Raw genomic sequence first — 16167 nt, 5'->3', positions numbered from 1 at the left:
ATTTCTGAAATGCAGCCCTTGCCTGTTTTTTTTTTAATCACCAAAATGTAATTTTAGCTGTAGTTTCGTGTATTTCCTGTGGCAGATGTGCCGTCTCTTCTGTCTGTGTGTACTGACAGTAATCCAACATCCATTATTATGTAACTCTGCCGAATACAGATATTTATAATCTGAACATGCTGGAGTTATGACATCACCCGCCGCTGCTGACCATGACAAGCGTTCGGGGAAGCATGCAAACCGTTCTGTCATGGTAGGTTATTGCTTGTTGTAACAAACAGGGGATGTATCATTGAGATGTAATGGGATTGATGCATGGCTTAACTTGACATCTGCTTTTTTTTTATGTGTGCCAGGGGACAATGGGTTGTCAGAAGACTTGTAAGGTGGAGAAACTCCTGAAACAGTCTCAGTGGGAAGTAGCGTGGAGCCAGAGACAACAAAGGTTAGCCACAGCGAAGAAGAACAGCCGGATGAGATGCACAGATAAGGTGAGCTTATGGTGTGTTTGGATTGTAAGGCTTTCCATGAATAAGCTTTGATTCAGTCGTTGTCTGGACACTGGCGGGATCAGCACTTGTTGGTGCCTGAAGCCACAATGTGACCTCAGTCTGCACTCTTCTCGGCCACCAAGGCTCTGTACTGTCACCAAGGCTCATCATTAACAGATGCAACCATATGTGGCACTCACTAATTATATTTTCACCTCTTTATGCGGACGATTTAGCCACCAAACAAACAAGATATTGTAATGCTTTATTATTTACAGTAAGTGGTGTTTGCTTGTTTACAGAGAGATTACCCAACATGCCATTATGTAATATGCATTTTACTAAATACATCCTCTTCAAATTAATTGCATTTGGGCAGGTTTGCTACATGTTTTGCATTAGTTTATAATAGTAGATACCCACGCCTAAACATGTATGTTTCTATTTGCAGAATACCTACTTACCGACTTAACTTAACCTTATTTGTAACCATAAAATGACATACATAAGAGGTGCAGGTTAAAAGAGTATGAACGTCAGGGAGAAAGCAAACATAATACACCACAAAGACAAACACGATGCTGAGGAGCTATCTTCAGGTAGAAGCACTGACATTTGTCTTCACATTAATTGTCGTGGCATTGAACTACTGGTAGTGCATTCCTGTGTACAATAGACACACTATTAAGAGCCAGTTTAAGAGAGCCGAACTGATTTTAAATTGCTGTTCGAGCATCCGCAGTACAGAAATCAGATGATACATAATGAAATGCGTTTATTATCCAGATGTGCAAATTGCAGCTGGGTTAAATAGTAGCTTATATCAGTGTCCATGTGCAGATTAACAGTCAGTCTGTCATCAGGGGGTGGTGTGTGTGTGTTTTTGTGTTGTGTGTGTGTGTCACTGTGAGAACCTGCTTGGGGATGTGGAAATGGGTGGTGGATTTTAGAAGGGTAGGCCTACGCTGTAAATCATTTTATGCTGGTTCAACTTTAACATGTTAGTTCTACTGCCGCCTTAAAAATATGAGTTAAAGGTGTTCTTTATATGATATTCAGAGCATTAATATAGCAGCGAAATTTGCTATGTAAAGATATAGAGGAGTAATGTCTACCTGAGCAGAGAGTGAAGTCGCTCTCGCTCTGTGTGAGTTGTAATCCGAGTTTCTCTGTGCTTTGTTGATATAGCCGGGCCGGCTGCAGTGTGCCTTTGTGAGCTTGCCCCGCTAGCCACCGCTCTGCACTGCTCTCATACGGCGGTTGCATCTGATAACGGCATCCCGACCGACTACGCTGTCGTGGCAACGTAGCATCCACCCTCAAGTTCACCCTGAGATTGTTTTCACTGTTAGCACCGTTAGTTACGAGCCGCCGGCTCAGCTGCCGCCATGGTGAGAGCCGTGTGGAGGCCATAGAAATACTCCCAATCTCGCATATAGCACCTTTAACAACCATGACTTATCTTAATATGTGAACACGTTTCCATTACGTCTGTTTTCTCCAAACTACAAAAAAGAGGGTCTCTGGAGAGTTTTAACTCCCAAACAATGCATGCTGCTAATATGCTTCAAGTAGAACGTTCTTATGGGTACTTCTTAAAGTCAGTACTTGTCTCCACTGCCTTAAAATGATAGATCAAGGTTATTATTGGCACACTGTCCTCTCGGTGGGCCCTATTCCTCCCGTTCACAGTTATTTGCTAATAGGGCGATTAGGAGAGGAGAGTATGAAGCCTTATCAGGTGCCTGCAAAGAGAGTAGCAGGCGTTTGTTGTCACATGCAGCCTTTGCCTATTTAGAAAATCCACAATCCATTGAGAAACGCGCGTGCGTCATTTCAGCAGACTCGCCGCGCTCACGGCTGCTTGTTTGGCAGCCAAAGTCTTCAGACAGGGCTGTGATGTAGAAACTAGAGGCGTGCTAGTGCTCAGTTGGGGCTGTTATGGACAGCATCAGTAGTTCACTCTGCAGGCAAACAGCAGGAGGCAGGACAGGACCTGCTGTACAAAGAACTTCATTACTGCATGTCTGAAGTCAGTGCCACTGGTCTGGAGCCACAGAGGCTAGCATGTATGTGGATGTGATGAACCCGGCAGGAAGTTTTATATTGATATAAAATGCGTGTCATTATCTCATGGAGGCTATCAGAGATTTTGGTAATCAGACTATTGTGAATTTAATAATGAAGGCCTGTTTGGTCATCATATACAAGTTATTAATTATTTTTTTGTCTCAAGATATCTCGTGTAGATCTTGTCTGACTGCATCAATATTTATCTGCAAAACATCAGTTCTTTATTCCTTTTTATACGCGCCTCTCAATATATGAGCTACCTTAGCTCCTCGTGTTGTTGTTGTTGTTGTTGTTGTTGTTGTATTTGTTGTTGTTGTTGCGCCTCAGTTTTTGTTAATCTGCAGAAGCCTTCACAAAAGGGAATGTCAAAACAGTTGTTCACACCTCCAAACGTGTCTCGGCCAGCTGAGTAAAGGCAGGCCTGGAGCTCCTTGTCGGCCTCCTGACATCCTCTGACAGCTGTCCGAACAGGTTTAGCTCCCTTTAACATTCGAAGGTAGGCAGCAGCCATCCTCTGAATCATTATTTAAAAAAAAAGAAATACCAGCTAGTTGATGCACCTTACATGGAGCTGCCCTCCCCAGAGAACAGTCGCCTTGATCCCACTTGGCTCAGACATTATTTGCAGCTTGACGTTAACAGTTAATGATTTAATTAAAATGGCTTTTTTTTCTTTTCCACTTTACCCAAACGTTGAAAGCACATAGCTGCAGTATTTGACTGTATGCAATAGACCTAGAAATGAAGGACGACATTATTGTCCTTCATGGAGATCAGTGCTTGAAGTGGGCCAGTACTCAACGATACACAGTACCGGCACTTCTTCATTTTACTCCTTGGCATACCGTGACTTTTTCTTGCGTACCGTCACTTCTCAAAAGCTGTCGGAACTCTTCTCTACCCTCTCCAGATCAGGTTCTCTGAGAGATTCATAATGGCGCTTCATAACGGCGCTGCGCCAGCATTTTTTGCACGTATGCAAGTCGTAGGAACATAAAAACTGTGGAGAAAATCTTGACGGGCTGAGGGACGGCACGGCACGGGGGTGAGAGCGAGTGTGCAGTCATTTATAACGTTCACGTCCTATTTGTAAAGTAACTGTTCGTTATAACAGTAGTTTTAAGTCAAAAACCTTCAAATTTTCTTGGGGGACGACCCCCAAACCCAATATCTCCTGGTATCTTTTATTCACTGTAGAAATTCAGAATGTGTCTCTCTATCCTGCTGCATAACATGTAGGAATATCCTGACTGGGACACTGCTCCTAAAACCTGAATGAAGCGCTCACACACCTCAGCTCTGCATGCATACCTGCCTGTCTGGCTGGCTGCTGTTGATTCCAGCCTATAGGCGACCTATAATATATTATGGAGTAATATATAGGCTACAAATAACACAGGAAAGCACTTTAACTATTAACACTATATACAAACACACCACCTTAACTCTACAGTGTTCCAGTTGGAGTATTATAGACCTACTATAGAAGATGCATATCCCAATTATAATAACATAGCAATAGAATCACAGCTGATTATGACTGACACAGTATAACAAGCTTAAAGTAATAATACATAAATCGACAGAGATCGCTGATACCGACATGTGAATAAGTAGAGTACCGGCACTTCTTTTTTTCCACTTCAAGCACTGATGGAGACACACTGAACATTTTGAAGGTCATTCATCACTTCTACATTCATAAATAGTAGAGTAAAAACAGATTCCTAAACGCAGTTCCCTTGTCAAAATGATCAAAGAAGTGTAGCGCTTGCAGTTCTACTTTTAATTCCTGCTGTGTTATGGGTTTAGTTCATTTCCTAAAGGCCCTAGAGGTGATCTCATCTACAGCACTACAGTTGCCCATAGCAGCTGATGTTATAGTGAAAACATCAGGTGTGCTTCCTGCTCGTCGCCAGAGCTCAGCACCTCCCCCTGTTTAGTGTTCACACACCAGGTAGTGGACACAGGCGGGGAACATTTGACATCAGCCGCGTGTGAGGTCGCTGTGCAAGATAAGCTTTCAGTAGGGATTGCAGAGAGAGGGTCCCGCCGGTGTGTGGAGGGGGGGGAGGGACGGCTCCAAACAGAGGTAAGGAGCTGCTGTGGTTGCTAGGCATCCACGCTGAGGAAAGCATATCTGTTTTGGGCTCCTGCTCCTCCTCTCTCCTTTTTTTTTTTTCCCCACAACAGAGTGCAGCGTCGCTGTCAGCCACAGAGGGCAGCCACACTGCACACGCCGCGCGCCGCTCTCCCATCCAAGTCTCCCTGTAGTGAAAAAAACACCCAGGATGGCCCAAATAATCCCCTTTAATACCCTTCTGCACTTGATTCCCCGATCTGTGATTGGATGGTAATGGTGCAGCTGCTGTTTGTGATAGCTGATTGGTCTGGCACCGTTCAGTGGGTGAGGGTTTGTGAAGCTGAGCCTCCGGGTAGCCTCCTCTGTGGCATAATGACCCGTGACGAGGCAGAGTCCCTGTATCGGCTTGCAATAAAAAAAAAACAAAACTGCAACAAAACTCGGAGCTGAGACCAAGGGGGGGGTTGGAACCTCACATGACCTTGCCAGCTTCAATCATGGCTGCTCATCAGTGGCGGTTAGGTGGGCAGGCGGGACGGCGGGAGCACGTGGCTGGAAGGCTTTATTGACAGGATTGTCTGTGACTGCTGAGAATAGGACGGAGAATGACCAATTCTGATTAAGGGAGACGAAAGGCATCCTGGAGAGGGAGCGCTGCTGCTCAGTGCTGCTGCGCACTGCACTGCCTCTGCACCCCTGCGTGTCTGTGTGACTAAGCGTGTGTGTGTGTGTGTGTGTGTGTGTGTGTGTGAGAGAGAGACAGAGAGAGAGAGAGAGAGAGAGAGAGAGAGAAAGGGGGCGTGTTGGTGTGTGTGTGCTCTGCTGCACAGCCATGGTAGTGTGAGCTGAATGATGCTCGCTGGCTGTCTCTCTCTCTCTCTCCCTCTCTCTCTCTCTCTCTCTCTCTCTCTCTGTCTCTCTCTCTCTCTCTCTCTCTCTCCCTGCGCTGCCTGGCTGTGCCTCTTTCTGCCTGAGCATTGATGAACCATTTTATGCTACAGAGCTGCCATAGCCGTCGTCCCCGGTTACGCTGCTTTCCCATCCTCCCAGTGCAGGAGGAAACACCTGCCACTGCATCGGTGCTTTAACCGCCGCTGCTAAGGTACTGTACCATCTACTGTCAAGCCTTGTGTGTGTTTTTCTGAACGAAGGATTGTTGTTGCTGCCTCTGCTGCAGGATCCCTGTGCTGCTGCTGATGCTGATGCTGATGCTGATGCTGCTGCTGCTGCTGCTGATGATGCTGGAGGGATAAGGATCATCATAACACGTCTTAGTGTCTTCTTAGCGGCTGCAATCATTGAAATGCACTCATGTGGTTTACTGTAGCCCCCCTTACCTTTCATATGCATTTACTCAAGAGATGGATGCACCTGAATGTGCAGGATATCCAGGGTTTGACAGCACAGAGGAAGAGCCAGAGGACATTGCACATCATTTGCATGCAGTGACTGTCATATTGTTGCATTGAGTTTTCTTGTCCTATAACTGAAAACATCATGCATTGTGTTTTTAAAAGAATACTTCAGTGTGCACAGCAGGAGCAGCGTGTTTATCATCTGGGGGTGATATAACATGATTTTTTTTTTTGGGGTCGACGTTGGTCATTACTGCCATCCATGCCTGTCTGATGGCGCTTTCTGTACATGCAGAGGAGATGTGTTAGTTATAACTTGAGAAAAAATCATCAGGGTGATTGAAGTTAATGAATTGGAGGCATGAATGCTAATTGGTAGACAGCAGTCGTCTGATATTGAACAATTTGATCATCCATCAGTGTTGTATGTCAGTGGAGACTGTTGAGACAACAGCTGACACTGTGTGGTTTGGTGTTTTTCTTCCACATACCAAAAAGGTGTCCTTGAGTGTTTGTGTAAAAATTGACACTGTGGGTCGTCGAGGGCATTAATAGACAACAATATGAGTGTTTCTGTATGTTGTGTCATCAACTACAGAGCTCAGTTTGCATCGAGACAAGCTCCTATAGGTGGCAGTCATGAGAGCAGAGGGTGGCAGGGGGAATAAACAGTGGAGGATGAACTGTGTGAAAATATGTTGTGTGTGTGTGTGTGTGTGTGCACAGGTGTGGATGTTTCTGCTGCCTCCCAAGGTCACTCATTTGAAGAGCTTCCATAATTAGGGCTGTCACTCTCACCTCGGATGTGAGAGAGTACTCACACACTCCCATTCACACCGTAGCTCCTCCTGTCCACCTTGACAAGCAGGCACGGCCATTCATCATTTCACTGGTTATCCCTGAGCTGCCGGCAAGTGACTTTTTATCTTCACTATGCACAGGAGACAGAGGTATTCATATTCCTAACCTAGATTAGTTTTCTCTCTGCGATGAGTCGGAGAGAGAGAGAGAGAGAGAGAGGAAGGAAGGGGGTCGGTGTGTGTTGGTGGTGGGGGAGAGTACTGTTGAGCTTTTTTTTTTTTTTATTTAAATCCAGCCCTGGGTCAAATAATATTTGCATAAAATTCTTAGTGTTTATTTTCCCCCCTCTGGTAGCACCAGATGGGTGGGGTTTACTGCATTTTGTTTGGAGTCACAGAAAACTATACTGAAATTGAATTAAAAAGCGTCTGCTCACTGATTTTATACCGATTCATGGATTAATCGATTAGTTGTCAACTGTTGAATTAATCGCCAGCTACTTTGATAATCAATTAATCTGTTGAAAATTCTCTGATTCCAGCTTCTTAAATATGAATATTTTCTGGCTTCTTTACTCCTCTATGATACTAAACTGAATATATTTGAGTTGCGGACAAAACAAGACAGTTGAGGACGTCATCTTGGGCTTTTGGAAACACTGATCGACAGTTTTCACCATTTTCTGACATTTGCGATTTTTAGGTTGTAGAGCAGGCTCAGTTTTAAAGCCAGAGTGAAGACACTGGTGTCACATGAAACTAGAAAAAACCTAAGGAATCCATTGGTATCAACCCTGTCATACTAGCTTGTTGATAAAGAGGGTAAATAATGCTCCAAACTTGTGCTCTATTTTCCATGCCATTCCACACAGACTTTCTGACAGCTCAAGTGAGCCATATACTGTATATATAAACGCAAATTTGTTTATTACACATTAACGCAACTTGCGATTTTCAGAGGTTGTGGCGGGCTCAGTAGAGCTAGAGTTACTGGCATCATATGAAAACTACAAAACTCCATTGGTACCAACCATGTCATACTGGCTTGTTGCGAAGGAGACAAACTTACGCTAAATTTTGGCGAGGAAAAACTATTTTCCCACGAGTCTCACACAGACATGCCCACTTTATGATAATCACATGCAGTTTGGGGCAAGTCATAGTCAAGTCAGAACACTGACACACTGACGGCTGTTGTTGCCGGTTGGACTTGAGTTTGCCAGGTTAGGATTTGAGCATATTGTTTTATGCAGGTTTCTGGACAATATTTGTCATTATTTTGTGTTGTTAATTGATTTCCAGTAATAAATATATACATACATTTGCATAAAGCTATTTACTCATTCCCATGTTGATAAAAGTATTAAATACTTGACAAATCTCCCTTTAAGGTACATTTTGAACAGATAAAAAATGTGTTATTAATTTGCAATTAATTGCTGATTAAATATTTTAATCGATAGAGAGCTCTAGTTGTTAGCGTTTGCATCATCGGATGGTGACACAATTAGCAACCTTTTTGGGCAATCTAGATGTGTACACAGCCAGCAGTTGGTAACAAAGTTGGAAAATGCATTTCTTTTCTTTATAATGCCATTCCCCTTCAGGATGTGATTGGGTTGCCTAGTTGAAATCCCATAAGATTGCATCAGCGTCTCCTCGTATTTGTAAGCTAAATAGTATGGGTAGTACATGAAGCGTTGTCTCCGGTGCCGGTGTTGGAGAGACAGTAGTGAAAGGAGGAGTGCTGCTGAGGTGCTGAACATGGCTGCTCAGCAGACGATGTAGCAGTGTGAGAGGAGCATGGCTCAGCATGGTCCTCCTGAGTGACTGAGGCTAGGCTGTAGTAACAGCTGGAACACTGCTGCTGCTGGCTCCTGGATGTGTCCTGGATAACGCACGTGACCCCCGCCACAGTGTGAGGCATTAGTGATATGAACAGCAGGGGCCACGGCCGCTGTTACGTAACACCATCTTCACTGGGAAATCTCTGTAAAGATGGCTCTGGGAGACTCGGGAGTGAAAGTGCATTATCATTGTCAGCAGCAGCAGCATCACTCGCTCTGATTGTCGGACTGTCCCGTGCATGACAAAGCAAGCATGTGTCTCTTCTGTGTCCAGAGGGTGTTTTCATGCGAGGGCAGATTTAGGTAGATGTTTTGTGCTATATAAGCCCCCACATTTGATCCGCTCTACACACATGTTCAGCGTGTACACGTTCATGTCTATGTGTATCTACATGCATGTGTCTTTACACCAGCGTGTGAGTGTTGTAGTTTGTATTTTTACATGTTTACAGCACATGTTTGTGTTACGCCACAGCTCCCGCAGCCGAAATGTAGTGTAAGTAGATATGTTGTGCCAGCTGTCGTCATGTGGGCAGTTTGACGGACCGCTGTAGCCGGTCTCAGGCGACCGCGAGGGGCTGGCTGCCGACTTCTCTGGAGGTCAGAGGAGAGTAGCCGGTAATCACCTCAGGGATCTGACTGCATTCATAATTGATTGTTCCTGGAGTTGATCAGGGCTGTCCACTCAGTCAGATGGACAACACTGATCTGGTGTAAACAGCACGAGATTAGACGAGCCCCCAGAAGTTTAGTTGTAGTGGTTCAATAGGTGGTGCTATTTTTTCTTTTCCACTCCAGTTTACAGATGTGTCCGACAGCTGTGACAGGCAACAAATGTTTGCATTAAAGCTGCAGGCTTTACCCTGGTAATACAGAGCTTATCATGCTAATGCTTTAGCTTCATCAGTGTTACACTGTTATGGACTAGGGGTGTCGCGATATACCGGTATTGACGATAACCGTGATATTTAAAAATGACCAATGGATATAATGTTAATAATACACATGTGATAATATCGTCTTAATAATCTAGCGGCTCTTAAATCATTATATACGTATATGTAGTTATGGTTCCAGACTCTCTCTCTCACAGTAAACAAAGTTAAAGATAAATTTGACTGATATCAATATTGTTTTTCTTAAAATTTTCTATAGATATTGTGATAATATTGTTATCGGGAATTCTTTTGGCCACGATAATTGTGCAGCCCTGTGGACAGGTCATTGACTGTATTTATAGGAATCAGTGCAGGAAAAGAAGTCAATAAGTAGGACAACATCATATTGGGGCTGTCAATCGATTAAAATAGTTAATCGTGATGATTATCCATAGTTAATCACAATTAACACATTTTTTATCTGATCAAAATGTACCTTAAAGGGAGATTTGTCAAGTATTTAATACTCTTATCAACATGGGAGTGGACAAATGTGCTTGCTTTATGCAAATGTATGAATATATTTATTATTGGAAATCAATTTAACAACACAAAACAATGACAAATATTGTCCAGAAACCCTCACAGGTACTGCATTTAGAATAATAAATATGCTCCAATCATAACATGGTAAACTGAAGCCCAACAGGCAACAACAGCTGTCAGTGTGTCAGTGTGCTGACTTGACTATGACTTGCCCCAAACTGCATGTGATTATCATAAAGTGGGCATGTCTATAAAGGGGAGACTCGTGGGTACCCATAGAACCCATTTTCATTCACATATCTTGAGGTCAGAGGTCAAGGGACCCCTTTGAAAATAGTCAAGCCAGTTTTTCCTTACCAAAATGTAGCGTAAGTTTGGAGCGTTAATTCTTTGTGACAAGCTAGTATGACATGGTTCCAATGGATTCCTTAAGTTTTCTAGTTTCATATGATACCAGTATTTTCACTTTAGCTTTAAAACTGAGCGCTGCAACCTCCGAAAGATCGAATGTGTTAATGCGTTAAAGAAATTAGTGGCAGTAAAACGAATTTGCGTTAACGCGTTATTGTCGCGTTATTGTCGCGTTATTGTCGCGTTATTGTCGCGTTACCTTTGACAGTCCTAATAAATAAATAACTATATATCTATATATTTCTGAGCCGTCAGAAAGTCTGTGTTTGTGGTCAGCTCAGTTCAGCTCAGCTCCGTTCTGAAAGGTGGACGATCCCGCCCGAGGGCGGGGGCTGGGGATGATTATGTGGATCTTGCCAAAATCCACAGGCAGTGATGATTATTTGTCAGGATTTGCTTTGTAATAAAAAAGCTTATCTCCACAGGTTCAATCTCGGTCTCTGTCTCTGCCTTTCTGCTCACAGGTTTTGCCTACTGCATCTGCTTTGTTCACACACATTTTTTATTTTCTTTAAAAAGCATAATTGTGTTCAGTTTCATGTCGCATAAGTTCATTTAACCCGAACTTGCTTAATTATATTTTACTCAAAAAAAAAAAGGCTCTACAGAGTGATGTAAACCCCGGTGCATTTGATTTATTCAGCTTACAGTTGACAACAAGAGCCGGGTCCTCTGATGTCTGAGGTGGTTGTTGAACACTATGTCCCATGTTCATGTCCTTTATACGAACACGCTCTACTCTGTGTATTGTCCACCATGCCGGAGGTTAATTGCACTCTCTTTGATAACATGTTATTGGCAGGCAGTGCTACAGACACACTGTGCCGGTCGGTTCAAGGCACACTTGCTGTTTCTACACCACTTTTAATGTTGAGGATGATTAATGGAATGCTAATGCGCTCCAGAGTTAACGCTTTGTGTTTATGCGAGGACGTAATTGATTCTAATGTCCCGATCAAGTGGAATTTCACAGCAGATTACTAGAAAGAAAAAAAAAAAGCTGTGCTGTGCAGTGGGCGCTGCAGCACAACGATTTCTTTTTTTTGCAGTGATTCATCTTTGTTAACTGTATGATGGGGCACGCTACATTGTTCTATGTTATAGGTCTCTGTGGGCATGGTGAGCCTGCTGTCCAATCCGCTGCCTCGATGCTGGCCCATCAATGAACAGGGGCACAGGGTAATTGCATGAAGAAGCTGTAATAAGGTGGATTGAATTAGCTTTGCCCTGACTAAAATGAATTAAAGAGGCCGTCATGACATACAGACTCCCAAACTGACTCATTATACCCGCTAAGCCAGATAGATCATAATATACGGTATTTTCTCAGAGTTGCTGACAGTCCAGGGCTACAGCCCAACGTGGGGTTGTGGTAATGCCTGTATGCTGGGAAAAACAAGCAGTGTCTAATTTTGCTTAATTAGAAATGCCTGCATGGAATATTCATACTCAGAAATCTCGACTCTGACAATTATCACAAATAATGAGCCCACACTGTTCTGAAATGTCATCCGATCAGATCACCTACACAGCGATGAAATGTTTGTGAATGTTACCTCTCAAAAATTGTAGTCATCATTAAGAAATATAAGTGCAATGAGTTGTTGAATAATTGATTAATTGACGGAAATTTAAAAGGCAAACATTCTGAAAATCACTTAAAGGTATTTTTCAAGAAAACAGAAAAACAGATTAATCGTGATTAACCATGGAATTAATCGCAATTAGATATTTATTCAAATGACATATATAAAGATATCTTTATGAATGTCACCATATCCTGACAGTAGTGCATGAGAAAGATAATCTCACCTCGCCTTAACATATTTTAATGTACTGTTGTGTGTGTACAATGAAAAAGTTTGTAACCCGCCGCCATGCACCACCCACCGGCCGGAGCAAACTATCTCATTTTACAGCTAAACAGTACACTACGAGATGTTTCTGAAAACATTTGAGGAGAGAAATAGGCATTACAGTAACAGTATCTTGATTCATATTTGATCAGCGTTGCCTAGTTTGACCGTTTGATCGGAGTTTGCGGAGTTTCGCGAGCAGTGATTGACAGCTGCTGTAGAGACTGCTCGGCTCTGATTGGTTGTTTTCTTTTGGTCACGTTGAAATCTTGCAAATGGCATTAGGAGCACTAGGAGGACACAGAGGAACATAATTTTTTCCTCTGGATTCCCGTGATGTTACGAAATCATGGGTGAATTGTGGGATCACATATCACACAAAAATCCATCTTGTCAGGCTTCAAGTAATGCCTTTCTGTCCGGCAAGCCAGATCACTGACCAATCAGCGTCCTGTAAGGAGCTACTGGCAGCTACGGGTGTGGTTTAGGTGTGTGAGACGACACAGAGCTACTGTTCGTTTTAAACAACAATGGCGACTCCTGAAGAGTTTAGCCTAGGTCCTGCAATAACATTAGTTATATCTGAACTGGAGAGTATTCCTTCATTGAAAGCAGAGCAAAGAACGACACTGAAGGCTTTTCTCGATGGAAAAGATGTTTTTGTCCTTCCGCCGACTGGCTTCGGCAAACGTTTGATTGACAGATGGTTCATCCAATCACCTGCCAAGTATATTTTGAAAGTGCCTGTCCTTTTCCAGACCGTTTCCAATGACGGCTTCTCAGATGGTTCTGTGTAACAAACCATCTGTTGGGTCAGGTTAACAAATTATTGCATGAGTAGGTAAATAAATCACCTTGTTTCCAGAGTGAATGGCGACTCTCAGCACCAGGGGCGATTCTATGACCAGACCTTTAGGGGGGCTCAGCCGCTAATGAGAATGTGACATGTACAGTCAAGGACATAGGTTTCGTTTCAACATTGAGGACACATATTAAGTGAGGGTCTGAGGTCCTCCCCTTGGGAATTTTGAGCGTCAAACACATCATTTCCTGCATTCTGGTGAATTTTTCTGCACCAATTTCTGCCTTTTCTCCATCAAGTTATGGTGGGAATGCCTTGATATCTTGAGGTCAGAGTTCAAGGGAGAGATGGGGGGGGGGGGGCTACATGGCTTTAGGAGTTGTACCTTGCAGCGGCGGTATGGGACAACAGGACAGAGACCGTCTTTGTCCAGATGTCTGTTTGCGTCAGGGAGGTTACGGCACTGCCTCCTGCCATTAGAAACAAACACTAATTGCCCATTGGCCCCGGGTTGGAGATGTGCAGCTGGGGACATGTGGCTATAAATAGCACTGCTTGTTCCCATGAGTGGCGGGCACACAGCACCATAGCATTAGTATTCAGCACTAACGCATGGCATGGACAAAAAAAAGGTCATCTTCTGGCCACATGGCCACAAATGTCAGGGTGGGGGTACAGCGACACCAACACAGGGTTGGGTGAACTGAGAGCAGCACCTCAGGCTTCGCCCCTGTTCGGACCAACCTACTGAACCGTCGTCCTCTGTCAGGAAAATGTCACATGGAAACAGCCGAGCGAGTGTCATGACATCCCGTGTTTTGTTTGTGGCCCAGCAGCATCCACGCTTGTTCCATGAAGCCTTTACCTCCATGCAGCGATGGCCTTCCACGCATGAGTCGAGTTACAGCTCTCCCTCTATGACACAAAAGCAGCATCTGGTTCCACCTGACTGGAGCCATGAATAATTTAATAGGGGGCATTATTATTTCCAGCCAGCTCTACTAGCTTGGCAATAACATGCAGTTTAGGTAGTGCTATCAGCGCTGCTGGCTAAGTGGCTGAACATGGAGAGAGGATGTTATTTTACCTCGTTGGCATCTTATACTTGTGTGGGTTTGTAAGTATCTGGTTGAATGAGTGCTTAAGTGTTGTTTTTCATTGATACACTAGGTCAACATGTTGCTTGGTTGTTTGCAGATTTTGGAATGAGAGTAAACAGAGCTTTGTGAAGTATCTGGATGACTGGGATGTTGATGTCTTGTGACATGCACAGATTTACAAGCACGGCCCATCAGGACTTTTGATTTGATTTTACAGCTGAGTCATCATAAAAACATTTTTTTTCTATTTTTATCACGTTATTTTTAGGGCTGTCAATCGATTAAAATATTTAATCACACATTTTTTATCTGTTCAAAATGTACCTTAAATGGTGATTTGTCAAGTATTTAATACTCTTATCAACATGGGAGTGGAGAAATATGCTGCTTTATGCAAATGTATGTATATATTTATTATTGGAAATCAATTAACAACACGAAACAATGACAAATATTGTCCACAGAAACCCTCACAGGTACTGCATTTAGCATACAAAATATGCTCAAATCATAACATGGTAAACTCAAGCCCAACAGGCAACAACAGCTGTCAGTGTGTCAGTGTGTTGACTTGACTATAACTTGCCCCAAACTGCATGTGATTATCATAAAGTGGGCATGTCTGTAAAGGGGAGACTCGTGGGTACCCATAGAACCCATTTTCATTCCTATATCTTGAGGTCAGAGGTCAAGGGACCGCTTTGACAATGGCCATATCAGTTTTTCTTTGTCAAAATTTACCTAGAAATCGCCAGTTCTGTTATTGCGGTAAAGAAATGACGTTAACGCATTATTATCGCGTTAACTTTGACAGCCCTAGTAGTTTTTTAACTAGATTGCACACCAGTAACTTTATTTTCCTTGTAAGCAAAGTTTAGTGGAATGCTGTGTCCAACATGTGCTCTAAGCAGCAGGTGGGCAGGTAGTCCAGTAGATACTTCTATTGTCTGACTGAACCTGTGAAGATCAATGAAGGGCGACACAGGGGAGACAACAGGGAACACACTGTTTTCACTGCATGAGTGTAGCTGTTGGCTGTCTTTCCACTCGGACCACCTGCTGGTTCTGAGCGGCCACTCATCAGCAGCGGTGAAGGGTTATGTGGAATAAGTTTGCACAATCAAAACTGTAAAACTAGCATTGTTAATCGGATAACTAACCATGGTGGACAGGTTTTGTTTCCTGAGAAAATGCACAGTATTATTATTACTATATGGATTTGACTGAAATGCTTTAAATGATTTTATTATAATCGTTTTCTTTTCTGTTTCCCCCCACACAGCTGAGAAATGAAGTTTTGCCCCTCCAGCTCCGTGGTGTGCAGCATTTGGACAACGGATCTCTGAGACTCAACCCGGACACTCTGAGCCACCAAAGGCTAAAGCAGAAGTTGCTGGTGAGTTGTCTGTCTGTGTGAAAGGGAGGTAAAGGCTTGTTGATGCTGGACTGGATGCATGGTCCATTACAGCTGAAGACCGCTGCGGAGGCATTTGCTTTCAGCGATTGTCCCGCTTTCATGCTCCTCTCTCTGCTTTGGATTGTGAACTTGTGAACCATGAGTTATTTTTTCCTCCAGTTGTTGGTTTAATTTTGAAATGAGCTGTGCTCGCTGCTGCCTGGTTCATTTAGAGTCATCATTGGGATTAATTGGGGTCAAAGTGGCAGTTTTCTCTGTGTTTCATGACCGCTGACCGTGTCAGGGAGAAGTCAGGAGACAATGCCTCTTAACTTAAAGGTCTGTGTGTTCACCTCATCCCTGTGAGGAGGAGACCCAGCCTACAGGAATTTGCTTGCAGACCGGCCGGTTGACTAACTTTGCATAATTTTAAGTTACAAATCATACATATTTCCCTCATGAATGACAACAATAAGTGTTAGCCTACAGGTGCAAATAAATATCAGCCTGACTTCAGTCAGTGCAATAA

The 16167-nt window shown here is 43.4% G+C and overlaps 1 protein-coding gene across 3 annotated transcripts in view; it reads left to right on the top strand.

Annotated features, from left to right (window-relative positions):
• The first annotated feature begins 364 nt into the window (after positions 1–364).
• Positions 365–16167, top strand: part of rimbp2 (RIMS binding protein 2) — a 104864-nt gene continuing 89061 nt past the window's right edge. For 2 of the 3 annotated variants that reach the window (XM_037777957.1, XM_037777962.1), the window contains exons 1-2: positions 365–491; positions 15525–15638. In XM_037777957.1, the coding sequence (XP_037633885.1) occupies positions 474–491; positions 15525–15638 (132 nt within the window). In that variant the 5' untranslated portion in view covers positions 365–473. Of the gene's footprint in view, positions 492–5661; positions 5750–15524; positions 15639–16167 lie in introns of those variants that run through there. The other variant, XM_037777961.1, reaches the window with a different exon arrangement.

Source organism: Sebastes umbrosus, chromosome 8 (assembly GCF_015220745.1).
Source record: "Sebastes umbrosus isolate fSebUmb1 chromosome 8, fSebUmb1.pri, whole genome shotgun sequence".
NCBI lineage: Eukaryota > Metazoa > Chordata > Actinopteri > Perciformes > Sebastidae > Sebastes > Sebastes umbrosus.
Note: the sequence above shows the minus strand (reverse complement) of the source record. Positions and strands in the feature narration are given on the sequence as shown.